Here is a 27664-nt window from a genome sequence, read left to right as displayed (position 1 = left end):
TGCAGGGAGGATGTCCCAGCACCAGGGCTGGAGAGAGGCCATGGGGAGGGAGGGAAGAAGCACCCAGGGGCTGTTCCTCTCTCCAGCCCTCTGCAGGACACCGGGCACCTCTGGGCCAGGCCCTGCTCTCTCCTCCCTCTGCTGCCTCCACTCCTCATTAGCTTTAAGATCAGTCTTTGAGAGAGCTGTGGCTGTGTAGATTTTGTTGTTCTTTTTGACAAAGAAAGAAGGAAGATGTTTCTAAAATCACAATTTAAGGGCAGCTGCCTGACTCTACTCCTAACTCTGCCCAAAGGGACTGGATCAAGATGGGAAAAGGGCAGGTTTTTTTCTTGGATTCTTACAAATATCACCTCATGCTCACAGCTTTCTCTGGCTGACTTTATCTCTGTAGTGCACCACAAAGCTCAGAGCAGTGAGGATCTCCACGAGCCTCCCTCGCTGGGGATACGGGGAGGAAGGAGCTGGGAGTTCAGGCAAAAGCCCATAATTGAGACAGAGCCTGCCGAGTTTATAAACAGCATTTTACAGCACATTTGCCTGTAATGGATCTGGGTTGGGAGACACAGGAGGGCACTGCCAGTTCTACATTTCTTATGGAATGCAAAGCAGAACTCCTAGTTTTATTTTTCTTTTTACATCTGTACGAGCGGTGTCACCTTCTGCACTGCACACAGTGAATCTCACGTCTCCCTCCCAAATCCCTTTGCACATGAGGAAGAAGAAATTCTCATTTCTGAGGAACACTGCAGTTCTCTGAGGTGTCCAACCCACCAGGGAGAAGGGAAGAGCTGCAGCAGTGCCCCTGGAAGGCCACGACTGTGCTGAGCTCAGCTCTGGCACTGCTGCCCACAAACACCCTGCACAGTGTGGGGCTGTACCATGCTGTGTGCTGTGGAAGGAAGAGGACTCTGGGGAAATACTCTGGTCAGGGTCACCTCTGTAACTTTCTGCTGATGTCTATGGTCCTAAAAGTTAAAAGAATGAAGGAGAGCTGCTGTGCTCCACCGAGCTGGCCCAAAAACTTTAATCTGCCCACAAGTCAAGTAAATCTGCACAACAGAACCCACACGGCTGATGGGTCACCTCGGGCCTCAGCAAACTGTCTGCAGTCACTACCCTACCTTGAATGACACTGAGGTTTGAAATAAATGAAACAACCTGGCATAATCCTCTTCCAGGATGGCCAGGATGTACTGTTTGCATGCTGCAAACAACAGTGTGTTTGAATAAAAGGCTGATTCCTTCAACATTGTCCCTGAAAATCTTCAGAAATCGTTCCCTGTTTGAGCAGCTGACTCTTGGGTAAGAGTTGCACATGCATGGTACCACGCTGTGCCAAGCTGTGCAGCGAGCAAGAGGCAGGAGGTGTGTAGGCAAACTCTGGGTTTTTTTAAGGCACCCATCTGCAACAAAACAAAGAGGAAAAACAAATGCAAAACTGTGTCGGGAAAAGCAACTTACAAACCTGATTCTGCAGCGACCAAGTGTGTATTCAAACCTAAAATGAATTCAAGTTGACTATGACCAACTGTGTGTGGATCTGGGCACCTGGAGCATAGAAAATAATTATTTTATTTCTAAAGATTGCCCTGGTTCCTGTCTGTGAGATTCCAGGAAAGGAAAGGCACCACCTAGCACAGCAGTTGCTCCCAAGGTAAATTCCAGCCCGCAGAAATCATGAGGAATATATTGTTTCCAAGCATCCTGAGCTACCCTGAATGTGCATATTACGCCTGCACATTCATCGTGGAGCTTTGTGGAGGGACTGTGCCTACACTGCAGAGTGACCCAGTGTGGGCCCCTGGGGCAAACATCCCTGACTGACTCACACCCAAACTCTTCCACACTCACCCTGAGCCAATTCAGCCTGCAGAGATCTCACTGGAGCAGTCCCACACGGAGCCAGGGATCTTGATGTCCTGCAGCTTCCACCCAGCAAGCTCAAGTCCCTACCTGGCCCGCTTTATCTAGCAGAGGAAACACACATTTAAACACAGATCACCCTTTGGAGACTCCTGCAAGCAGAAAACTTAACAATGGGACCGCTGTGGGTGCCAAGAGTTGCCTGGAAAAGCCAAGATCCGAGCCTGGGTTCCCAGCCAACTCCTGCCCGGCTGCTGGAGCTCTGTGATGGTGGAGAACACACAGGGTGTTTCTCCACAGCAGCAGCTGCTGGCATGGTGCTGCTGGGAGAGCCACTCAGCAGCTTCTGGTGTGGTGTCCTGACACCTTAATCGAGAGCTGAACTGGAAAACTTGAACTCTGAGTGCAGAGCAGGTGGAAAGGGTAGAGCTGGGTTCAAACACAGGTTAAGTCTCAGCTTGGAGCTGGCAGCTCTCCTCTGGGCACTGAGGTGACAGCCAAGCAGGACTGAGCTAGGCTCAACCAGCTGCTTCAGTGGGGGGGGAGGATGTCCCAGTAGTATTTGAAGTTACACTTGTTCTCACACAGTACTGTTATCAAAATAGCTATTTTGACATAGCTAAATCCCTAGGTATCAGTCAGCTTTACAGGCTGCCCAAGTCATTAAAGCATACATCCATTTTTCCTTTTTTTTTTTCTTCAAGATCGTTGATGGCACATGTACACAATCACCTCTTTTCTTTGCCTTGTCCTTGTCCCCCTTTTGATGGGAGGACAGAGCACAGATGTAAATAAACAAGATGTATCTGTCCTGCTAGCTGATGTTTACACAGATCAGCAAGTCAAAGTGTTGGCTCTTACTCCACAGCAGCAGTGTGTGATAATCCCAGCGTCAGGCTGTGGAGTAGCTTCTGTGGGGGCACTTGCAGGGTGAACAACGTGGTTTCCCAGCTGGCTGTGGAAACCATGACAAGCTCCTACAACATCTCAGCACTTCACAGGCAGCGGCCTCACAAGCACGAGGGGGAGAGGAGTGGCTGGAAACGCACTGAAGTGTTGCTCCAGCAGCCAGGAGAGCAGAGCCCATCCTGGGGGACACCAGACATGGCACAGCGAGGTGCCAGCAGTGGTTATCCCACTGTATTCTGTGCTGGGCCTGTCTGTTTGACAAGGATCTTGAAATCCTTGAATGTCTCCAGAGGAGGGCAACAAAGCTGGTGAAAAGGCTGGAAGGAATGTCCTGTGAGGAGTGGTTGAGGGCTCTGGGTGTGTCTCCTTTGGAGGAGGCTGGGGCGGCCTCATTGCTCCCAGCAGCTTCCTGAGGAGGGGAAATAGAGAGGAGATGTTGAGCTCTTCTCTCAGAAGATCCAGGGACAGGATGCGTGGGAATGGCTCAAACCCGCACTGTCAGGAGACATTTAGACTGGACATCAGGAAGCATTTCTTCACTGAGAGATGGTCAAACACTGGAACAGGCTTCCTGAAGAGGTGGTGAATGCCCCAAGCCTGCCAGTGTTCAAGAGGCATTTGGATAATGCCCTTAACAATGTGATTTAAATTTTGGTCAGCCTTGAATTGGTCAGGCACTTGGACTAAAAGATCCTTGTAGGTCCTCTCCAACTGAAATAGTCCTGTCCTATCATCCTCTCAAACATCCTCTCAAACATCTTCTCCTCTCCTCGAGCAGCAAGGTGGGAGCTCATGTGAGAGCTGCCCCAGAGGCACCACCCCAGCTCCCAGTCCTGTGCCAGGCTGGCTCTGTCCCTGTTTTTTGGGATCGACACTGCAGAGATCTGTGCCAAAAGCACAGCAAGGCCCAGCCTGGCCTGCAGCCCCCCAGCCGCCCCCTCCCTCCTTCTGCTGCAAAATCAGCTCCAAAGGACAGGAGTGCTTTTCTCTGTCTCTTTTAAATGCTGCTTTGCCAGCTTGCCAGCTGCTTTCAGCAGCGTACTCCTCATGGAGGAAGCCTCAAAAGTAAAGTTGCAGGAAGGAGCGTTGTGCTGCCCGGGAGCAGGGCCGTGGCAGCAGGCAGGGCACCAGGAGGGCTCTGGGCAGGCTGCTGGGGGCTGGGCTGGCCCGGGGGTCCCGGGGGGCTGCAGGTGAGAGCTGGGGTTCCCTGCCCTCACACCAGGTCACGACTGTGTGGAGATGTGAGTGCTTCACGGCCACGGGCAGCTCTCCCGAGGGTGGAGGGCTCTGTCTGTTTTTGATCATCTGCAGTGACCCTGAGAAAGGTTAGACACCAATGAGGGAGGCACATCCCCAGGTGTGGCAGAGAGCGAGGGAACCCCTTCTTGCCTGAACCCCCTGAGCCCGGGGAGCTGCCTGCCCTAACACAGGGCAGGGATGTCAGCAAACCCCTTCCCACCCTGGAGCATTCACACCCCCTTTTCCCGTAATTCCTGACAAGCTCCCCCTTCAGCCGCTGCTCTCCAGAGCCCGGGCGCAGGTGAAAGCCCCGGTGCTCTGCTGGCAGGAGTGATGCCTTCCAAAGGCAGCTCCCTGTGGAGCTCCCTGTGGAGCTGGGGCGTCACGGCAGGAGGAACCCCCGTCCCTGGCAGGGCTGAGCTGCGGGAGCGCTGCCCCGCACCGGGGGACACGCTGTCCTGCAGCAGGGACACGCTGTCCGCACCGGGGACACGCTGTCCCGCAGCAGGGACACGCTGTCCCGCAGCAGGGACACGCTGTCCCGCACCGGGGACACGCTGTCCCGCAGCAGGGACACGCTGTCCCGCAGCAGGGACACGCTGTCCCGCAGCAGGGACACGCTGTCCGCACCGGGGACACGCTGTCCTGCAGCAGGGACACGCTGTCCGCACCGGGGACACGCTGTCCCGCACCGGGGACACGCTGTCCCGCACCGGGGACACGCTGTCCTGCAGCAGGGACACGCTGTCCCGCACCGGGGACACGCTGTCCCGCAGCAAGGACACGCTGTCCGCACCGGGGACACGCTGTTCCGCAGCAGGGACACGCTGTCCCGCACGGGGGAAACGCTGTCCCGCACGGGGGACACGCTGTCCCGCACCGGGGACACGCTGTCCGCACGGGGGACACGCTGTCCCGCACCGGGGACACGCTGTCCTGCAGCAGGGACACGCTGTTCCGCACCGGGGACACGCTGTCCCGCAGCAGGGACACGCTGTCCCGCAGCAGGGACACGCTGTCCCGCCGCACCGGCTGTGGAGAGCGAGAGCTCTCCAGTGCGAGGGAACATCCCTGCTCCAGGGGCTCTGCCAGCTCCCGGGACTGAAGCTGCCGGAGCTCCCCGCATCCGTGCTGCTCTGCACGGCCCCCACCCAGCCCCTCCCGGCTCAGCATCCCTTATCTCCCGGAGCGGCTTCCTGCCGGACCCTCCCAGGGCTCATTTCCCAAAGAATGAATTCCTGCTCCGGAGGAACGTGCGGAGCTGGGAGTACGCGGGAGAGCGGCACGGCCAGCTCAGCACCTGCTTCCCGGGCGTGCGATGCTCCCGGAGCCAAAGTTCAGCCTTAAAAGCATTCCCCAAAATAATGATCCACCCGCTGAGCAGCAAACCCCCGGCGGCTGCCGGAGCACCTCCGGAAAAGCGTCGCGTACTTGAAGTCAGCGTGATTTAATCTAAATGTGAAAGTCTCAATTACATCGCTATTATGGGGTTACACAGAGTCACAGCTCGGTAATTACAGCCTCGATGCTACATATGGTTAACACATTTCAATTACACGTTAATTTATCGAAATACATTCTTAACTTAAAAACCTCTGGAAGTCCGTGGTAGATGGAAAATTTGGGCCAGGGGAACAACTACAACCACTTGAACTGAAATGGCCAGTGTTGCACAGCTTCTGAAGTGACACCTTTGACAGACTAATCATAGATCTGATTAAAATGACCCAAATACTCTCCTAGTATTCTGTTTTTCATACAGAAGATTTTGATTTCAAATGCCTGTGAACCAGAGTAACTTTCAACTGACAGATGAAACTGAGCACATGCCTAAAGACAAACTGCAGCTCGTAAAGAAAAACAGCTTCTGGTTTTATGGAGCTTTGTTTTGTCTCAGCAGTTTATCATCAGAGCTTGTTCCCCTGCAGACTTTGTAAACTCAGTTAAAAAAACATCTGCAGACTCAGACGACCTGCAGAACACTCAAACACGGAAAGATAACAAAGAATTAAACTTAGTTTCAAACCAAAACCCCTCAGAACCTCGCCTGGATTCTGCTCCTTGTCTGAGTATTTGCAGGGCTCAAAAAATCCTCTTCCCTATTTTCTATCTTGAGGAAACCTTTAACAGGATCAGTATTTGTTACCTGTAAAGCCACAAAATCTATGGCTGCCATTGGGCATGGCTTTTTGAACACCTAAAACGTGTTTCCATCTGACACTGGCTAACACTTCTAAGCCAGAGCTGTGGATCAGCTCAGAACAATATTTTTCCTCTCTTTAATTCAGTGCCCCCATCCTTGTCTCACAGGTGGGTAGATCAGAAACTTAGAATCCTCTAAAGTACTGAAGGATGTGGAGTCACTGCAGCACTTTCAGTGAAATAAATGGAAAAAGAAATCTGCCATAAGGAAGGAATCCACGGATAGTCCCAGTGCAGCAGGTGATTACATCATCTGGCTGCCAGAAAAAGGGACTGAACACATGGAAAATGAAACTAAAAAATGAAGTTGTAAATACACATGAAAAACAAAACTTAAAACTGCAGTGGTAAATACACAATCATTGCTTTGAAAGGAACAAAGTGTCTCTGGTCAGTGGGAAACACTTTCTTTTACTAGTAGTGTTTTCCTTAAGAATTTAATTATTTAGGAGAAATGTTTAAAACGCGGCGTATGTTATGAGTGCTGTGTATAATACAAAACAAAATTCAACCTTCACATCACCTGGGATTTGGAGTGTCAGTCCAGAACCATCTGTCAGCAGTGACATGTTTTGTTTTCTCTGCCCTGTAGGGAGGCCTCTCCCCTCCCTTTTATTTCCAAGTGCTGAAGTTCTGTTGCCACCACATTCCACATCCCCTGCCCCTTCCCACAAGGGGCAGCAGGTACTGGACACCTGTCAGGAAGCTGATTTTAGGCATGGGAATGCTCCCACCTCAAAACCAGACCAGTGACCAGCACAATAGCCAGTCTTTTTCAGACATCCTTGTGTCACCTCTCAATTTTAAAACATCAGTTTAGCTGTAAAGAGGCAGAAATATGGGCTCTTTCCAACTGAGCAGCAGCAGCATTTAAGAACTGCAGGTTTTCACGCCAGGGGATGGGTTTTGTTTTTCAGAAGCAGAAGCTGTATAACCATCTGTTAGATACACACAGGTGAGCAGCAGTGACAAAGAACCCACTCTCAAACCACAGGTCCAACACTGAAATCTGAGATGGGCACCAACCAAAAGGTGATTTCTAGCAGCAAGAGGTTCAGAGAAAGAAGCACTGTGACAGTTGCACGGGCAATGGGCAGCCTTGAAGACTGCAAGGCAGGCTGGAATACATTCACTAACAGATATTTAAAATTAGTTTAAAGCATCCTTCAGCTGAGCAGGGAGCTGCAAAGGCAGGGAGGCAGCACAGCTGAAAGTCACTATTGTAGGAAGTCAGGAAACCAGCTTCAACTCCACAAAAATTTGAGAATACTGATGGTAAAATGACAGAGTAACTCCTAAGGATGGACATTTTATTAAATTACAAGAGCCTTCAGTAATTACTGACAAAGTTATCTACAAACATCCAATTCAGGAAGTTAAGTGTGACCTTGTTTCTTTTTTTGGATCAGCCTCTCCACTTTTGTGGTATGCAGGTCCAGCTTTTACTTTACCTGCCTCTACAAGACAAGAGTCTGTTATTACAGATATAATAAGAATAAGACAAGATATATAAGAATAAGACAAGAGTCTGTTATTACAGATTCCACAACAGATGACAAAAGCTTCCTTCTTCCACTTAGCTTTGCTTTTGGGACAGAAAAGATGCAGTTCCTGGTGTAAGAAATTAAGCACCATTTTAAGTAGTTACTGGTTATTTTTACAACCAGGAAAATGAAGAAATTCTGTTCTACTCTGTTTTGGCGAGTAGAACAGAATTGAACCCAGAGGATAAATAAATAAAGATTTGTTTGGGTTTTTAAGTTAGCAGCACGTGTGTGTGTGTAAGCAAGATCACATACAGAGACACTGCAGGAAGTGTGAACATAAGAGATCTGACCAGTAGCTACAGCAGGGGAGAGGAATAAAGTTTAAGAGGATACAACATCCAGTTTAAGATTTTTTAATCCAGTTTATTAAATATTGCTTTTTGGGGACATGTTTACAACAAGCCCAAATAAATTGTTTAAGGATTCAAAGCAGTCATATTAAAATACAGCTTCAATATAAAGTTTGTCACAGTTTTACAGTATTCAAAAATGACAGACCTGCTTAAAAAAAGACTATTACACCAAAACATAAGAAAAACAGAAAAACAAACAAGTTTGGCATTTTCATAATCTTTATAGTATAAAACAGAATATTAAATCTATTACCAGCAAGCTGATACTTCAATCTATTACCTATTCTGAAGTGTCTCCCATTAAAACACACTATACAACAGCACTATACAAAAGTCGTGGTGATACTCATGTGATGAAAGTGCATCCCTGAAAGTTTGCCAGTTTATAGTTAGCTCTTAGAAAAAAAGGTAAAATTAAAACGTCCTCTTTTAACGGAAGGCTTTATTTTTTTTTGTTTTTTAATTTTTTTTTTTCTGTTTTGTCTCACTTTCAGCCTTCTTTTAAAAGTGTCTAGGGACGCCCCCCAGGGGGCAGCGTAAGATTAACCATCAAATCACGAACGGCTGCAAATATTGTGCATTCACCTGGAACAGGGAAAAGAGACAGGTTAGCACCGCGCCCCGGACAGCCCTTCCTCACTCTGGAGCAGGGAAAAGAGACAGGTTAGCCCCACACCCCACAGCCCTTCCTTGCTGAGCCCCTGAGCCCCCAGGGCAGAGCCTGGGGTGCAGACACGCCATGACTCCCAAACCCCAGCCACCTCCAGGGACCTTGGGATTTGTGGGAGTTACCAGCTGAAACAGCTCCAGCTTTCCCAGCAGGACTGCTCTTGTTGGTGATGGAATTGCAAGTAGCTCTTAACTTTTAATTGCTTTTGAATGTCAGATTGAATCTATGCTAGAATTGATCGCACATGGACTGTGGTCTGATTTTTTCTGTATGTTAATAATTAAGAGCATCGCATCTTACAAAGCAAATTAAAACTTCATCAAGTTTTATTTCTACTGATTACAAGCAGAAACTAAACATTTTGAAAGACTCAAGTCTGAAACAGCTGGAAGATGTTTTCTGTCCCAAGATTAGTTTAGGAAACATTTCTAATTCCAAGACTGGGCAACAGTCAGGAATCTTGTTTCTTTCAACCAAATTGCTCTGGCTCTATCCTTGACATCTAAACTGCAAAATAAAATACAGAGCAGGTGGACTTCTGTTTCCAACAGCTGAGATTCAATACTGAGAGGAAAAATCAGCCACAGCTACCCCAAGTTTTAAATATCAGCACTTGTTGACAAAAACACACACATGTTCTGAATAGCTTAAAGAAGTTAAAACCAAGAGAAGGGAAAGGGTTAAATAAGAACAACAAAAGATGGAGTAAAAGGCAGCTGTGATTTTCATCTATTGTTTCCTGCTAAGAGAATACAATTAATAGCCACTGTTGCACCCTGGTCACTGTGGGCTGAATTTTTCCTGCATATTTCAAGAAATATCAATTAGAAGACATTGAATTTTGCTGCTGAAGGAGCAACAGTGTGAGCAAAGAGATAAGAGCAGAGCCTGTTGGGATGCATTGATCTTAACTGCCATAGTAGGGATTCCCAAGATTATTTTGGGCAGGTCATTATCATATCAAAGCTACAAATCTGGGCTAAATACCATCCACTGCATCACTGAAAATCAGACACTGAAAAATGTTTAGTCGTGAAGTGCTTTAAGAATCATCACGAGTCCCTTGAGCTCCTCTCTAAGGGTCACCTCCAGCATCCACAGGGATTTTAATTTCCTTACCAGATCGATGTCCACTACATACTGTAGGTTTTGGACTTACAGCTCAAATTTAAACTTATTATTTCAGGGCATTGATTTCCTCTCAGTTCGTACAAGTATTTCCCCAAAGTAAAGTATTTTCTCCCATGGAGGCATAGGTAAAGTGGTCTTAGACAACATGTACTCACAATGAGTCAACATTTTACTGTTAAACACAGCAGAATGTGTTTGCCCACAGATCTGAAAAGAAAACTCTTTCAAAAGAACTTACTTTTCAGGCACTACCATTTTATTAAGAGGAAAATTAAGCTGAATACAAAATACTTCCTCACAAAGAGAGAAAGGTAAAAAAGATACAGCCAGAACAAGGCAACACTGATTGCAGGTTACAATGACAGTGCCAGTAACATCATCTGTGCATGATGGGAGGCCCTGGTCCTTCCTGACTCAAACACTGAAAAATTCCCTTAACCAAGCAGATTGCAATTAGTGCAGCAGAGAGCTAACATGTAGGAAGGTCAGGAAAGTTCTGGGTACAGCACAGGAGCAGCAGAAGAGAAAGGAGCATCAGACGAGAAAGGACACACATCTGGGATCTCCCACGTACTGCTTTTTTAAGAGAAGTCTCCCAGCTATTTACTTTCATCTGTTGGCTCTCCTATCACCCTTCAATGGTGAAGAAAAGAAGCTATTCTTGTTCTCTTTGATCAGATATAATAATGTATGTTTTGACAACATGAACAGAGAAAATTGCATTTCAAGTGTCCTCAGGGAAGATCCTACTTTTGCTGGGTGATGGTGGAAATAAATAGAATTATACAGACTCATCCTTTCTTTTGGAAGTCAGAGGAAGGACTACTAGAAAATTCCTCTGCTCAGCCAGCTACGTTCTCCTTTGTCTGGACAAGATTCTGCTTGTGGCTCCAGTGCTTTTCCTATTTTTTTTCCCGTCTATACTTTGCTCCCTGTACTGGATTCCAAAACTGCTTAAAAACTTGAACAACAAACAAAAATTGTCCATTCTGATCTACCTAGTGACCATCAGAAAACATCTCACCTTGCATCTCCAGAGCAGCTTTGACAGTTACTTGCTCTGCCTGTGGTATTTTGTGGAGGGTTTACTCTAAAACACAACTCAGGGCAATAACAAACAGCAAAGCAAGAACCTACCCTGCCCCACACCAGGGGAACTCTGTGGGGAAGCACCTTCCAAAAGCAACACCTGAAGTTTAGTTAATGTATTTTGAAATAAAAATGCTACACAAACAACAGCTCTTTTCCACATACAGAACTCCTACAGGGAACTCCACATGCCCTCAAGGCTATTTTCACTCCTATTTACCTACACTATTACTACATGTTAAACAGAAAGTGCATATTAATTTAAATCCCATCACAACTTTCAGAAATGTATGCATATCCACACCAATTTCAGGTAAACATTGCTCAAGTTCTACCAATTGAAATAATCCATCAAGCATAGTAAAAATTACTGCATAACAACGAGATGAATAATTACACAAAAGAGAAGTAAGAGTCAACCTCTGGATTCACAACTTCAATCCACAACTTTAATCTATTCACTGGATTATTGGAAAAATTTTGTTCTTCATCAAACTGAAAGTTATTGTTCTTATGAACCACCTGTGTATTAGGATCCCAAACCACTGCTTACAGACAACATGCTGCCCAAAAAATCTGCTACTGCTCTTCCATGTCTTAGATACTAAAAAAAAAATAAAAGGCATGACAAACAAGAGGGAAAGTAAAGCACAATGCTGCTCACGGTGCACTACCTACAGGCCAATGAACACTCTGAACAACCTAGATCAAACACTTCACAGCACTTCTGGTGGACAGAACTGTATGCACCTCTGCTAGTGAAAACACTGACAAAGGAGTATACAACCACTGCATTTACTTTAAATCATTCACAGCACGTGGACAAGTTCTGATAACTATTTTAACATCCCTTTATATTCTACTGTTAAGCTGAGTAACTTCATAATTAACCATGAAAACTGACACTTGGCCATAGCATATTTCTTGTGACTCATTCTAGGCCCATTTGTCAAAAAAGTGTGACTCCTACTGAGCAGCAAGAGTTGGGCCAACAAGAGGTGGGTGCACTCTATCACTTGGGCAGAACAGCAAAACCCAGCCTGAATCATCAGTGCAACCTTCTGCTGTGTTGCCAGTACTTCCTATTAAGTTATGTGTTGCCTGTCACATCAGGAGTTTGTAATGACTAAAGAAGTAAGATAGAAACCAAGAAGAATTCAGACTTAAGAGAGGTTTAGTTTTACACTGGAGATTTGTCACAGATGTCTGGGTGAAGAGAATATATCTACTGGACATGTACAGTACCTGGTCGTGGTGAATTCAGTTCAGCAAACCTCTTTAGAATATTGCTAACCATCATGGGAGCAGCAACAGAAGAGTTCTGCTGCCTGGGAATGTCAGCCTGTTGCGTTGTACCCGAAGCCATATCATAAATAATTGGGACAATAATACTAACAGCTTCCTGTGGGACTGTTGTTTTCTGTGTTAGCTGAAGCTGGGGGGAAACAACACAAAAAGTGTGTTAAATCGAATGACCAGGTACTTCAGTGCAACTTCTAATACAGTTAAACAGTCTAGGCCTACAGACAGCATGTACTTCCACCCCCCTGTTTTCAAACAATTCTGTAATAGAGAAATTATCAATCAGGTGGAGACTATTGTCTTCTCAAAAGCACCCCACAGTGAGCACAGGCACAACACTAATGTAGATTTGTTCTGAGTATTTCATCCCTGCTCTCCTCTCCCAGCACCACTAATGTGCACGTTGCCCCATCTAGCCTGTTAGTGCCTCAAAGAAGAACTAAACACCCACAAGTTGAGCACTTGAAGATGCAGCCCAGAGGGAGCTGAACTTTATATATTGTCAACATCTCTCCAAGAACACGAAACACGAGGAGCTGCTGTGCTTCAGTAGGAAGGAGAGTAGGAATACGAACCGAACTCATTACAGAAGAGATCCAAGCAAATCCAGGATTCCAAACAGCAAACCACTTTTAGCTATTACAGCTGTCAGATACAGTGGGCTTGTTTCACTATGAACTTGTGCTGATCTCAGAGACATGCAGGGTTAGAATTTTAAAACAGCTCTACTTACAAAAAACAACATTTTGGATTTCAGCACAACAGCAGGTGTTCCTGGAGGCGCAATTGGAGGAGCGCTGGGAGGGATTGTTAAACAAAACTGCACGTTCCATTTCAGCTGACTTGCCTGGTCAGGGAACTGTTCAGAGAGAGCAGCACAGAGAAAGAACAGCAAAGGTCTCATGTCAGTGACACACGCAGCTATGAAACAGGGAAGAACCACAGAATGTGCCTCTTAAGCTAAACCTGCAGATGTTGCCAGGTTTAGAGAAATCAGAATAACTCTGAAAGAACTGGGCAAAGTAACACAATCAGAATTATTCTGGTCAGCCTATGCATGTGCCTGTTGTGCAGTAACATGCCTGCAGCTCCTTAAAATCATAGTTTAAGTGAGAAATTTTGAGTGTTTCCAGGAAAGCTAGAAGAAAAATGGTAACTTCTCCAATAACATTAAATAACTTATGTATAAATTTAGAGTAATTTGTCTGTTTGTAGATAAAGATACAACAGCTTTTTTTCAAAAATATAATTACCAAAAGTTGGGTGAACTAAATAAATAGAACAGTTGACTTACCAGCTCCAGTTTCATGATGTGTACGCAGTCCCTGAGGATGTGCGTGGGAGCCCCTAGTAACTTTGTGAAGGCTATCAGGGTGTTTGCTTTAAAAGGTGGTCCTGCAACCTAAAGAAAGACACTATTTAGTAGTACCTATTTTAGGTAATAAATATATTTAATTTAATGTGCAACCAGCATGCACAGCTGTCAATTTTATATTTTGCAGCTCTTACACATGCCAGTGAAAGTCAGCAGAACCACTCAAAACAACACCAGAGATAAAAAGCAATGCACAAAAATATCAGCATTCTTGATTTCAGTACGTACCCTTGTTTCAAAAAACTTCTCCAAAACCTGCAACTCCTCTGATTTCCACTGTCCTGTATTTTCAGGTGTTACTTTCAGCTGCAAGGTCTGGTTGGTTTTGGGATTGAGAGCAACCCTACATTTCAGTGCCTCCGTCTTAAACATAATGACACCTGGTTCATTGGAGTTTATTAACTGTAGCTGCATAAAAAGGAGATTCACAGTCAATTAGGCATTCATTCATTTCATTAAATGGCATGAACTCACACATACACAGACACACAGACACAGACACAGACACAGACACACACACACACACACACACACACACTCTCTCTCTCACTCTCTCCTCAAAGTGTAGTGATCAACCTCTCTTTCCAGAAAGAAACACATGATATTTTAATACAGGTAAAATTGCCTTGAGAATTAAGCTCAAGCCAGATTTGGCTTCTTTCTGTCACTGAATCCATTCCACAGAAGTGAAGAGGCACATTTCTCTGTCCCAAACCCTAAAGTAACATTCCCAACTGAGTAGTTAACATTAACCAGTAACTCACTTCTCTGGCAATCCTGCCAAGGAGTGGTACCCACAGTAAGCCTATGGCTGTTCTAGTAAATTCCCAATGGACATGCTAAACCCAAAGAACCCACAGCATCTCAAAGTCTGGCCACAGACTTGCTATCTTAACAGTTACCAAATTTCACCTGACCAAACAAGTTTTCAACATCTAATTTGTGTAGAAAAGAAGTGGAACTGAATGATTTCTCTACATTTTGAGTCTTTAGATAGCAAAAATCAGAAGTATGGCACAAGTCTAACAGCAAACAGTTATTTTATTTGAAGCAATTCAGTTTGTGCCTGATTTAAAAGACATGGAGCAGCCATACCCACAGGTCCATTCAAACTGAAACCGTACCGTTTCCTGTTGTATGATCCTCTGAAGATGCCTCCTCATAATCACTGACCCGAGGAATCGCTCAAGAGGGGAGCACAGATAGCTGCCAGCTAGTCCTGGCACAAGCCCAGGGGTAGGAGAGGGCAAGAGCAGAATATTCAAGGCACTGTGGGTGAGGATTGTAGGAATGGATGCAGCCCAAGAGCGCTGAGGTAGTTTCCGAGGTGGAGGCATGCTTGTTGGCATGACTTGGGAACCTGTGGGGACACAAGGACTTGCAGTAAGGGACGATTTAAGCTGAAACATAAGATATGTGCTCACTTTAATTGTCACTATTCATCAGTTAAGTCCTCTGGGCCAAAGCACAATCCTTCTTATTTAAGAATTTGCCTGCCTAGTGACAGGCATCAGACAGACAAGGAATTAGTTTTGACCCTGAACCCATGCAAAGAGTCTCAGTAACATTAAAATTCTCCTCCCTTTTCCTCTTTCTGCAGCATGCAGACAGCAGGTTTGCACAACAAACTCAATGGGATGTAAAGATGGCTAAATCAGTCGTGCAAGAGCAGCATTACAAATCCATGATGTGAAAAGTTAGTATTTGGGTTGGCAAATGTGCCTATTATTGCTTTCACTCTGAAAACTCTTCTCTAAGTCATGGAGTTCAATAGTTTCAGACTGATTTCCGCACTACAACAAAAGCTATCATCAATTCTGTTGACATTTATGCTGTATGCTTTAGCTCACTTTCCCAATTTTTTATTGAAGATTTGAACTAGGACAGAATAAAGGCTTAATTTCCTTAGACATTTTACTGCACAAGGACAGTAAGGACTGTCAGACTGATGCAAGAACTACCAAAAGGAACACAACTAGAAATGTTAAACATGAGCATTTCACGGTTATAACACTGATAAAGAAGCCTACTTGTTCCAGCTCGTGGGGAGTGAGAGGCATCAGGGACAGGTGAATGAAGGGAAGGGTTGGCTGGTGACATTCCAGGCATCCGTGCTGCTGGTGATGGACCAGAGACCTGGGGAGATCCCGGCCAATTCCCTGCACGCTGACTGGGTGACATCATGGTGTATGGTGAGCTTGGGTCTATGGTACCTACAGATGTTACAAGACCATTATTATTTTTTCTTAAAAGTAAAAGGCTTTCTAATAGAGAAATCTAAAAGGTTACCAAAATCTGTAAAGCATGAAAGTGCCTGCAAGCTCTTAGACTACTTGTTACAGCCATACTAAACACACAAGTGAGGGATGAGAGCAAAAATCAAGACACAGATTTCAAGGGTTTCCAAGCTGTATTTTTAAAAAAGTAGAACTGAATGCTAAGGAAAATTGTCATGTTCAACAAGTAATATTGAAACCAAAAGAAGCTCTTGCCTACAGACTTGGACTTCTACTGCTCCTTAGCAAATGGAAGCCTCAGCCAGACAGTTCCTTATTTATTCAACATCTTACAGTTATTGCTGCAAAGGTATCTCTGCTATACAGGCTGATCAGAACTTTAAACCTACTCTGTGCTACATCTCTCTCTTTGTTCATCTCAACAGTCAAACTGATGCATGGAAATTACCATCTGAACCGTTCACTTGTTGTGATCTATAGAACAGTTTCCAATGCACTGTGATTACACAAGGGATTGTTTTGGCAGCTTTCCAAAATAACCAATGAAATTAATAAAGGAAACAACCAAAAGGCACGTTGCTCACATACAGATATGTCAAACCAGCCAGACATTGACAATATTTTCAAATTGCAAGTATTTGAATTTCTAACCTGTTCCAGCTATTTTTCCAGGAAATGTAAGCAGTGAAAATTCACTAACTAATCTAACAAAAGAAAATGCTCATTAAAAGCTGCAGCCACTGTTCTGCTACAAGACCACATGGAATTTCCCCACATTAGTAAGCAGAAAAGAGTGACTGAGGGTCAATTTTTAACATGTTAGGAACGCCTCAACATGCCATGCAGCTACTTCTGATTACTGTTAACACTCACATATATGAAAACAGCTACTTGAGCCAATTACAAACCATGAATTTTTCTAAATTAACTTAAGTCTGCTCTGGAAGACTTAATTTCAAGAAGCAAATCTGCCCTCCCTGTCACTACATATACACCTGCCAGTAAAGAACTTACCATGTGGGCTGGCAAAGTTAGCTGTTTGTCCCATTGTGATTCCAAGAGAGGAAGGTGAAGGAGTTGGACCAAAGGATGCTGGTGATGGTGCTCTTAAAGCCCCGCTAGGTGAGCTTGCAGCATGCAAATTTCCTGATCAAAGACATCACATCACTTGTTATACATATTTCCCATCTTTCTATTCTAATTTTTTCTACCAACTGCTCTCTCCTTTTTAGGGAGACAAGCAAACTAGATTCAAGCAAATTTGTTTTTGCACTCAATGGTTTTATTTTGTACATGCATGGCTGTTACATTTTTCAGGTTGATTTACCACACAAAGGAAACTTCCCATGATATCTGGCTTGAAGAACGGCATTTCCTCCCTACCCAGCCCTTCCCTAAATTTAAATATTTTCAATATTTTAAATGTTGTTCTACAACAGCTGAGAGCAGAAAAGAAAAGATGAAAAGCTTTTCTGAAGAAGCAGGTATTGAAAATTATCAGGTTTTTGTCTTAGCAAGTTATAAACTGTAATAATGAAACAGTCCCAAATATTACACAGCTAAAGATGACAGTTTTACTTAATGGGCTTTTTTAGCTTCAAAATGTACTTTCCAAAACATGCATGGCAGAACCCTGCTTTTTCCCCCCACAGTGCAAGGTGCATTCCCTTGGCTAATCTGGTGTTAAACACAGCTCAAATACTAGAAAAACATGCATCCACAAAGACCTATTTTTCTAGTACAGGATCGGCTCCCATCCTCCCAGCCATCCTACCTGGTGACTGTGTGTGCATCATGGATGGGGAGGGTGTCACTGTGTTGTGGTAGGAGGTGGGTGGTGAGGTGAGAGGATATGCTCCCGAGGCTCCTGCCTGTTTTGCAAATGGCTGAAATTGTCAACACAGGACAAGGAAAACCTTTGATCATTTTGTACCAAAACAAAAGTTAAGTATATGCAGGAGAATACTAATGAGGCTTTGGTCTTACAAGTTCATCCACACAGTTGTTTGATTTTCTATACTATCTTGTTCCGTGCTCACTGTTTATTACATTTTCTTCTAAAGACATAATACCTCTGTACCTCTCTCCTTTTATCTGCCACCCTGTAACAGCAAAGCCTCCTGACTGTCCCTCCCATCTTTTATCTGAAACAGTTGTTTTCCCTCCCTCAGTCCTTTGCTTCTAGGCAGCAAGTCTCATGTGACCTTCCAAAGCTGCTGTTCATATGCTATGGGCTGTTTACACTGGAATGAGAAATGGCAAAATAAATTAATACATTTTGCCCGAAGGGGAATTCTGCAGCAGAGTGGGTTTATAGTCTCTCTTTCCATTCTGTTACTGCTAATCCCTTTAGAACATGAAGTTCTTAGAAATCTACTGTTGTGGAAGACAATAAACATTTATTTTGCCTGAAGGGTACCTGTTGTTGCGGTTGCTGTGGTGGCTGCTGGGGTTGGAGCTGTGATATCAAAGAATCCATCATGTCTCCTCCGATAGGAGAAGGTGGGTTATCATCTTCATTTACAGATCGTCTCCGTGCATCCTGATTGCTGTCAACAAACATGTTCAGGAATGTCTGTGGGAAAAGCAGTTTTGTTAGCAATTTGCCCATTTAAATTTTAATCTACAAATGAAGGCAGTATTTGCTAAACTTTAACACTACCTTTATCAGCTACAGCACATAGGAGACAGGCAAGTTCTCTGGAACTAAATACTAGTGGGCATTCATTAATTACAGTATAATTAGTCTGCAAAATATATCAATTAATAAACAGAGACACCTGGCTCTATGACAAGAAATATCTCCAGTAAATTGAAATACCAACATTTTTCTTCTCTCCTTAAAGATAAGAAAAAGTCTGGGAATACCTGTTCCAGAACAACTCATCAGTGTCCAGAACCTACAGGGCTGCTGTATCACACCTACAACTACCCTGTTCAGTTTAGAACATCTAAGTCACCTATTCCACAGCATTCTCTTGTACCCAGAGGAACCTGACAACTTTCTTGAATTAATTCCTCCTCTACCTTCCCATCTCCATTCTCTTCTACCACTTTACACTGATGTCTACAACCTCCTTCTTCTTTCCATTAGCCTTTCATTTGGCATTTGTTAAAGAAGTAGATATTCAGGATCAGTTAAATGCAATATCAGAGAATTAATATTCAGTTGCAACTGGCAGAAAAATAAATTAGCAAATTAACCTCTTTCTCAAAGGGTGCCATTATCCAGCATTTTAATATAACTAGCACAGGTACAAGCTGCCCTCAGGCATTCTGTCAGTGTCCACAAATTCATTTTTCACTGTATTTAGAAGCAAAGCCACAAGCTCCTGCCACACACTGATGGAAACTATTTTAAAAGAGAAGTTTCTGTCTAGAATCCTCTGACATGGAGTTCTGTCCCACCTGCAGCTTATGAGCACTGTACTGCCACACAACACAGTTTATGAGGAGCAGGTGCTGCTAGTCCTGGAGCACACATCCAGCCTAGTCACAAAGTTTCAGCAAGTTTCAAAAAAAGCATGCCTGAATACACAGATAAGAGAAGAAAAAAATCCTAGCACTTGATGTTATTTTTTTTTAAAAGGAAATGTGGTGATTCAAACTCATTGACAGATCTACCAATAAATAGAAAACTTCCTTCTACGCTCAGAATTTTGGAAGGACTGCAGCTCTCCACAAAGGAAACCTTCACCAAGTTCTTCACCTCAGATTTACACTTCCAAGTTAGAAGCTCATTTATTGACAACCTGCCAGAAAACACAGGGGTGGTCACCTTTAACCCAGGGGCGGGGTAGAAGCCCTCCACTATTTTGCTGTTGTCGAAGAGGCTGTAGGCGCCGTCGCGAATGGCCACCACGCCGCGGCTGCGGCAGTAGATGTCGATGCAGTACATGTTCCTGAAGGCCAGCCTGATGTGTGTGGGGGACTGGGGCAGGATGGAGAAGCACTGGTAGGCAGTGTTGGTGCGCTGGGTCAGTCCCAGCATGGGCACGGTCGGGAGTTTGTTGATGGCGTTTAATGGAGCCTGAGTGTCGAACAAAACCTGGGAGAGAGCGGAGATTGAGAGGTCAGGTAGTTTACCTAAAAGGAAAGGTCAGGGAAAATTACTTTCTGGCAATGAGATCCATAAACACCCATAACACCCTGGAAGAGAACAGTGTAATCAGAATTCAGCTCCCTAGTGTCTTGCAATTTTCTTGAGAGAAGTTTTTTAGAACATTACCTGTAACAACTGCACCACGTTTGGTGTTTTATTAAACATCTCCTGGAGCTGGTGCAGAATTGTGTTGTGACAGTTACTGCAACCTGAGTTTGGGCCAACTGTTCCCAGTGAAATGTGGAACTTCTGGAGGATGGAGTTCCACTGAATGCTGATCTGCAATGTCACAAACATAAAATGGTCTTGGAAGCTAGAACAAATAGGTTGTAATAACAGATTATAACAAGAAAGTTGGTCAGATTAAATTTTTCCCCCATTTTTCATCAAACCTCAACAGATTCCTAATTCACCTTCCTCAAAATCTGCTGAGGTTGTGAAGGAAAAAAAAAGCACTCTCAGCTTTAACACTCATTTAGCTGTCTGGATTGTTGGCAATCACAGAACTGGGCACTTGTATCAGCAACTCAACCAAAAAACAAAAGAATCTTTTCTGCCAAAAGTGAGAGAGAGAAAATTAAACTCGAGAGATTCATGGTGTGGAAAACTGATTAGTGAGTTGCTGGAGGTGGACTCTTAAGTTACATGTGCTGAAGGCGGTTTTCTTAAGTTACATTACACAAAAATGACTACTGGATAATATGTAAGGAAGTTAAATGCAAAGTCCATACCGCTGCTCTGGCTACTTATGTATATATAACATATATATGTATAACATATATATAACATATATATGTATACATATATATATTTACACACACTTCCCAATAAAATGCACATAAAAATACTTTTAAAAATTTAGCTTAGAAAATGAATGCAAAAAAGCCCCAGGAAGCAAATTTCAAATATATCAAACTACTTTGCAACAGTTGCACACAAAACTATATTCTTAATCTGAAATAAACGTGCACTTACTTCCTCCTCTACCTAGCACTTAACGTAAAGGCGTGAGCAAGTACTCAGCTATTTAAGTAATTAATAAGTTGTAAATTCAAATACTACAGATGAAGCTAGAGCTCTGAACAAGAGAACAGTGCTGACACAAAATAACCAGCACCTCATTGAAAGCACAGCACTACATTTAAAACTTTGTTAGAGTCCACTCTTTTAAGGCAGGATTAGGCATTCAGCTAATACATATCCATCCATATATCCCAGTACAGCAGTGAGCAGTAACAACACTTACACAAAGGTTTTCAGAAAAAGGCTGCCACACCAGCTTTCATCAGTCAGAAGCACACAACTGTCCTGCCCATAACTTAAAGCATCTAACAGAAATTCTCAAAAATCCTGAGCTTCTAGCAACCCAGCAAATCAGCAATGCGGCACCCTCTGTCTTTTCTACATTCATCCATATTAATTCCACTACGAAGAAAAATTGTGCAGCAAAATTCTGAGAAGTCTAAGCCTACCCTGTTTTCAATCATACACTTAAAGTCCATTTAGGAGTTACTCACTGAGCTCCCCTTGGTAGTTCCGTAACAAAGGATAAGTTTTCGGTAGTTGTAAATCCGAACTTCTGAAAAAATGTTTAAGTGGTTGGGGATATCTGGGAAGAGAGGAGGGAAGAGAGTTAGAGTGAGAAAAATCACAGTAAACTGTAAGCCCACCATTTTGACAAAAAGGAGGTGATTTCTGTACCTGGTAAGGATCGTGCAAACTCCAGGACACACTCGTACAGCCGAGCAATGCTGTTCCAGTCATTAAGGAACATCTCGACCACCTTGCGACCTCCAACTGGTTCAGACAACTGGTTTTCATATGTCAGGTAAACGTGACGGGTTGGTCCTGCAGTGTGAGGAGATGGGAAATATTGATCAATCCAGTGGTTCCTGAGCTGTGATTTACAAACTGTGAGTGAAAGGTGGGAAGTGACCAGGAAGCAAATTCAAATAACAAAAATGCATCAACTCAGCAGTCAGAATTTTGATTAAGGTACACTGTGGTTTATTAGCAGTCTTAGGAGCAGACAGCTGTCCAGTTACACCAAGACATTAAAACTACTGGAACAAACAATGTAAACTACAAAGAAACAAAATTTACCAGTGTTCCTCAATGAAACTTGCCTTGCTCCCTGGAGGAAGTGCTGTTCAGCGGGCAGTTTGCAAACACCAGCTCAGCCACCCACGTGCGATTATTTCTACCTTGTAGTCGGAAAGTGCAATCAAGAAGAGATCGGTCCAGAGCCTTCTGTGTTTCCTCATTTACACCTTTACAGGGAGGAATTCTATACATGACAAAAACAAAACCTCCATCAGACACAGTACAGTTCCACAAGTAACAACAGTGCCTTGAGTACTTCCTGAAGGACTCCCAAGTCTGAACATGAAAGAATGAACAAATCAACAGCAGAGGCAGCTGGACTGCACAGCAAGATAACCTGTTCCTCTTCAAGGACTGTAGTGTGTCACAAAAACACTCTGAGCTGAGACCACTTTATTTATGGATTCAACACCTGCAAATTACAGACTGTTAAAGGATCTGCTGAATTGTTTTTATCTCCTGGTGAACTAAGAGCTCACCAATAGAAAGCTCTTGTACAGAGAAATAAGCCAAAAAAAGATGAAAATAACTAAGTTCTGTGGCAATATGAATACATTTGCCTTCTAGAACAAGCTTGCTCTACATGCAATGAACAACCTGGCAGTTCCCTTAGTACTCACTAATTTATTCGTATCCCAATGTGTGAATTGAGCTCAGGGGACAGACTAAATAAAGCTTAAGTAAAAACATGCCAAACTCTTTTTCAAATTCCTTGAGGATCTAGCCAGAAATCTCATGTTCCACCCTTAACTTCAGCTCACAAGTTCTCTGCTCATATGCAAAGTTAAAAAGGTATGGCCTGATGCATTTGGAGACTAGTGCCTTTATGTCACTGTACATTTCTGCAGCAGAAAAGGAGTTGTGAAGGTTTCACTCTAGGAAGTGTCTTCAGGGTTTGTGTTTTTTTACTTTAAACTTTATTTGTTGCATTTCCTGTTAGTGGCTGATTGTGGCTGGCATTCCTCAGGGTTAACACAGAGGCAGATACTATTGGCCTCCCAATAAGAACTTCAATATACCTACTTCAGTAGCCTATATGATACAGAAGAACTGAAGGGAGGACTTAACATGCTGGAGGTCAGGGCTGCCCTTCAGAGAGATTGCAGATGACTAGAGGAACAAGTTAACAGGAACCTTATAAAGTTCCATGAAAACAAATGCAAAGTCCTGCACTTAGGCCTAAATAACCTACTAAATTACTGTATGATTCTCAGATATTTCCTCTACAACCTCTTTACCATGCAATTGTCTTTTCTGGGATTCCTGGCACTTTTCCCTGCAGTTTCACATAATTGTCAAATAACATATGGAGTATGTAGGCCTCTGATCTGATCTAAAATTGCATGTTCATGAATCATCACTGCATCTTCCTTAGCAGTGCCTGGATTTAAAGATTGAGGACTGTCAAACTGTTTTCAGAGCACCTCAGTTTAGGCTAATGAAGGAAAAAAACTGTAGTCTAATTTTCCCCTTTCTCTAGCACTGCTTCACATGCAAGTGCAAGACACACAGTATTAACACCCCTCCAAAAAAAAAAAAGGAAAAATAACCCCAAAACAAAAATCCCACCTCTGTCCTGTTATTTCCATTGTTATTCTCCAAACAAGACCTTTTTTTCTCTCAAGTGTACATACATTAATAAAATGAAACACAGAGAATATCCTCTTACTTTAATAAACGTATTGCGTGGCTGAAGCCATCTCCTTCTACTTGTACTCCCTGGTGAGGAATGTCCATATTGGATAACTAGGAGTGAACAAGAAAGATGTTATTCCAAACAAAAAGTCAAGCCAAAAACATGTAACATTTTCAAGGATTTTTTTTATTCCCCCCTGAAGGTGACAGATGTTTCACATCCTCAAGCAGGAAAGCCAAAAGATGGTCTGTGCAAACCTGGTATAAAGTTGTCTCCCAGCCCTCCCCACAAGTGCATCTTTCATCCTCATTTTCCCTTTTCCCTCAACTTTTCAAGCTTTTTGCAGTGCCTTGTACTAAGAGAAGCAGCTGTAACAAGACTAGAGCAACACAGTGCAAAAGACTGAGTCATCTGGGCTCAGCTGGCAGGGGAACTCCGGAATGAGCACATGACCACAAATTTGCCAAATAGTCATATCTAGACACCAGAATCAGACACAGGGGAGAGAAAGAAAGAAACAAAATAACTTTTAATACCTACCTCTATCCGAAGCCCTATAAACGGCATATTTGTATCACACATGGCTACAATATGAGCTAGCACTTTATTGAAGGCACACATTTCTCCCGACCGTTTTGGTTTCTTGGGTTCTATGGAACATGGATCTCCAGATAACTAGAATTAAAATAAAGATAAATGTATTGGGATTGCATATTGGGAGTAAACACTTTGAAGAGATGCCAGAGAATAACATAATTGTTAAGTGAATCACACTGAGCACAAACTCCTGAAAGGATCCACTTCAGGACTGAGCAATTCAGTTAAAGTCTGTGCTTAAAACAGTACTTGTAGATCACTAAGCCATGTCAGCCTGGCCCCAAGAAGTAACTCTTATCAGCCCCTGCAAGTCCTTCAAAATCTACACATGGCCCAAAGTGTATCACAGATGCCAGCACTCTGCATATACAATATATAAACACTCCTCTGCACAGAGCTCTGCCTTGACTCTGAGAGCAGCAGAGAAGGCCTGGCATGAATTGAAGGACAACTGTTACAAAACAGTTTCCCAGCATTTCCCTAAGAGAAGCAGTCCAGAGAACCACTACAAGTAAGATGTCAGCCATACAAACACTGGAAACATGGCAACTAAAGCTGGAATTGATGTTCAGAACCTATGTTGAGCTTTCAAGCACTGTAACCACCCCAGTGGCTTTTGGAACACGTACCTTGCGCTTGACACCACTTTTCATTTGTTTGCCACTCTTTGTGTCCAGTACCAACTCCTCAATGTTTGGTTTGAACTGCTGTAGTAAAAGTGCAGTGGCAGGGCTGTCATCTCCCTCAGCATAGCTCACAGACAGAAAATGGTACTTGTAGTCTAGTTCTGTGGGGTTGCCAGGAACATCAAACATTTCTACAACCTATATTTAAACAAAACAAATTGAGAAGATTCTCAAGCTAAGAGTAAATCTAATTCAGTTCCTATCCTTTCCTTTTCAAAGAACAGACATTAGTTTTTTTCCAATATATTGATACTGTGGCTAGGAAAGGTATCCAAGAAGAGAAGAAAGACCAAACCTTTCAGAAAACACAGAGAATGGGAAGGTTGCTGAGTAATAAATCTGTATGTATCTCCTTCTGTACACGCCTGAGTGCTTAATAAACCCACAGGAGAAGTGGGGAGAGAAGAGAATCAAGCATTACATTAATCACCTGGTTGCTAATGTTAAGAGTTAACAGTACAACAAACTGCCTGGGATATCCATGACAGGGAGCAAAAGACAGAAGCATTTTTCAGTTACTCACAATGTAGTACTGGGGAAGGCGAGTGAGTTTGATGAACAGTTTGTGTTTGGAAAGGTTTCCCACTGGATGGCTGGCATAATTAGCTAGTTGAAGAGTTTCACTGCTCACTGTAGGCAAATGTTTTATAGACTGTTTGCAGCGCTGCTGTCCAAGCCAGAACCTTGCATGGAAATAAAGGTATTAGTACCCTGAGACTGGTTTTATGATTCTAATACACTGCTGTGTAGAGAATTAGTGTCAAATTAAGAGTCAGCCATATTTAAGCCAACATCTATCACTGCAGCAAAAGTTAAATACAGAAAAATCACATAGGAAATTTCATTAGTTTATATTTTCTTATCACTATCTTTACATTTTTTCTTCAGCTTGACAGCTGTTAGTTCAAGAAGAAAAGCCCTGAAATTATTTGCTGAATAAATTTTTATATACTACAGTATGAAATTACAATATAAAACACAGAAGGAAAATATCAAAAAAACCCATGCAGATTGCAGTTATTTGACAATCTGGAATCTTCAATTACATTTTGGTATAGAAAGAAAAATCTTTGCTCCCATAGGCTGCTAAGCAATACAGTAAAAAAAAAAGCCACTGGAGCTGGATGTCACTCTGAGTTATGTTAGAAACAAACTCATTCACCTGAATAAGTTGGGAGATGAAGAACTACATGCAAGATGCCAAATTTATTCTCACATTTGGAATTAAACTTTGTCATACTCCAATGGATTTTAGCTATAGTGGCAAGGCCAGGGAGACTAGCTAGGCTTGAAAGGGGCTCAGAAATGCATGGCTTGGGTATTCGGTCAAACTTCCACTGACAGCAGCAGTGAAAAGTGTGGCTGCTCAGCACCTCTCCATCACAACACACCACATTTATTCTCACAGATACATGTCAGATACCGTTGTCCTAAAAGACATTCTGTGGACTGCTGAGCTTCCTCAGAAACTGCAGCACTACCCAAGCCATTATCTCAAGTACATTATTTATAACAAAGGGAGGTTGATTAGTTTCTCCAGGGTGCCAGTGCTTCACGCATCATCAAGCTTCTTTTAGAAGCAGAATTCCTCAAATAGAGATTTCACCCTGCAATTAACTCAGAGCACTGGGAATTTCCAAAACGACAGGGCAGGTGGAACTCAGTTCTCATGCAGATGAAAACGGTGTTTGTATTATTTGCTACAACCTCTTATGGTAGCCAAATGTATCTTGTGCTTAAATCTCAGGGCTTTACAGAAGGATGATTAGAGGCTTAAACCAGCAAGGGCTGAAGTGCTAGAATATAAACAGGTATTATTTAAATCATCCTAGGCCACTTCCTGGTTTTTCCTCTGTATTGTGAGAAGTGAGATCATTCGTGTTGAGAAACAAGAAACAGAGTGGAATAAAGGACACAGACAATGAACACAAACAGAAAAGAAGGTTCTCAGGAAGCAAGTGGTCTGCTACTTAAAAGGGAAAAGACTTCATGCAAAGTGTGCATATAGCAAAGCATGAGGCTACGTGTAAGGGGCAAAATTAAAGCAGGACTATGGAATCGATTACAAGTAACACGGGACTTCCCTTCACTGCTTAGAGGAGATGGCAAATACTGAAGGTTGCTTACAACAGTGAGAAAGTATAACCCCTACTGTGGTCAAATGCAAGTGTTCTCATCCAGAATACAAAAGTGGTGATTCAGTCCATGCAAACTAAGCGAATTGTTCAAGTCACTTACTTGAGCTGCTGAAGCCAAGGAATGATTCGCTTCATATCATCATTAACAGACTTCTCTATGTCATCAAGTGTCAGTTGATCTGCAAGAACACCAGGTGAGTAAATGGTCTTAGCACTAGTCCTTCAAACAAACCTTCAAACTTTCATTGAAAGAATCTCATCTAATTAATCATATAACAGTCCAGGTTCCAGCTTCAAAGGGGACCTTGAAAGATCACCTGATCCAACCTTTTGTGGGAAAGGGAACACAGATGAGATTATCTAACTTGAACATCTTGCACATCTCCCAGTGATTCAGACTCCACCAGAACTCTCAGGGGGTTGTTCTAAGGATTGTTTGATCTCTCTGTAAAGAATCTCTTTCTCATATTGAGATGAAACTT

The 27664-nt window shown here is 43.3% G+C and overlaps 1 protein-coding gene across 2 annotated transcripts in view; it reads right to left on the bottom strand.

Moving 5' to 3' along the window:
* Positions 1-8105: 8105 nt before the first annotated feature.
* The window catches only part of MED14 (mediator complex subunit 14), a 34952-nt gene continuing 15393 nt past the window's right edge, over positions 8106-27664 (bottom strand). The window contains exons 12-31 of one of the 2 annotated variants that reach the window (XM_058845833.1): positions 27283-27361; positions 25568-25727; positions 24988-25182; positions 24302-24436; positions 23795-23871; positions 22149-22309; positions 21724-21870; positions 21540-21631; positions 20149-20301; positions 19699-19968; positions 18340-18495; positions 17695-17806; positions 16935-17066; positions 15714-15896; positions 14808-15043; positions 13912-14091; positions 13603-13710; positions 13042-13167; positions 12252-12441; positions 8106-8701 (exon numbers count right to left, since the gene is read on the bottom strand). In XM_058845833.1, the coding sequence (XP_058701816.1) occupies positions 8628-8701; positions 12252-12441; positions 13042-13167; positions 13603-13710; positions 13912-14091; positions 14808-15043; positions 15714-15896; positions 16935-17066; positions 17695-17806; positions 18340-18495; positions 19699-19968; positions 20149-20301; positions 21540-21631; positions 21724-21870; positions 22149-22309; positions 23795-23871; positions 24302-24436; positions 24988-25182; positions 25568-25727; positions 27283-27361 (2966 nt within the window). In that variant the 3' untranslated portion in view covers positions 8106-8627. The remainder of the gene's footprint in view (positions 8702-12251; positions 12442-13041; positions 13168-13602; positions 13711-13911; positions 14092-14807; positions 15044-15713; positions 15897-16934; positions 17067-17694; positions 17807-18339; positions 18496-19698; positions 19969-20148; positions 20302-21539; positions 21632-21723; positions 21871-22148; positions 22310-23794; positions 23872-24301; positions 24437-24987; positions 25183-25567; positions 25728-27282; positions 27362-27664) is intronic. The other variant, XM_058845844.1, reaches the window with a different exon arrangement.

This window comes from Poecile atricapillus, chromosome 1 (assembly GCF_030490865.1).
Source record: "Poecile atricapillus isolate bPoeAtr1 chromosome 1, bPoeAtr1.hap1, whole genome shotgun sequence".
Taxonomy (NCBI): domain Eukaryota; kingdom Metazoa; phylum Chordata; class Aves; order Passeriformes; family Paridae; genus Poecile; species Poecile atricapillus.
Note: the sequence above shows the minus strand (reverse complement) of the source record. Positions and strands in the feature narration are given on the sequence as shown.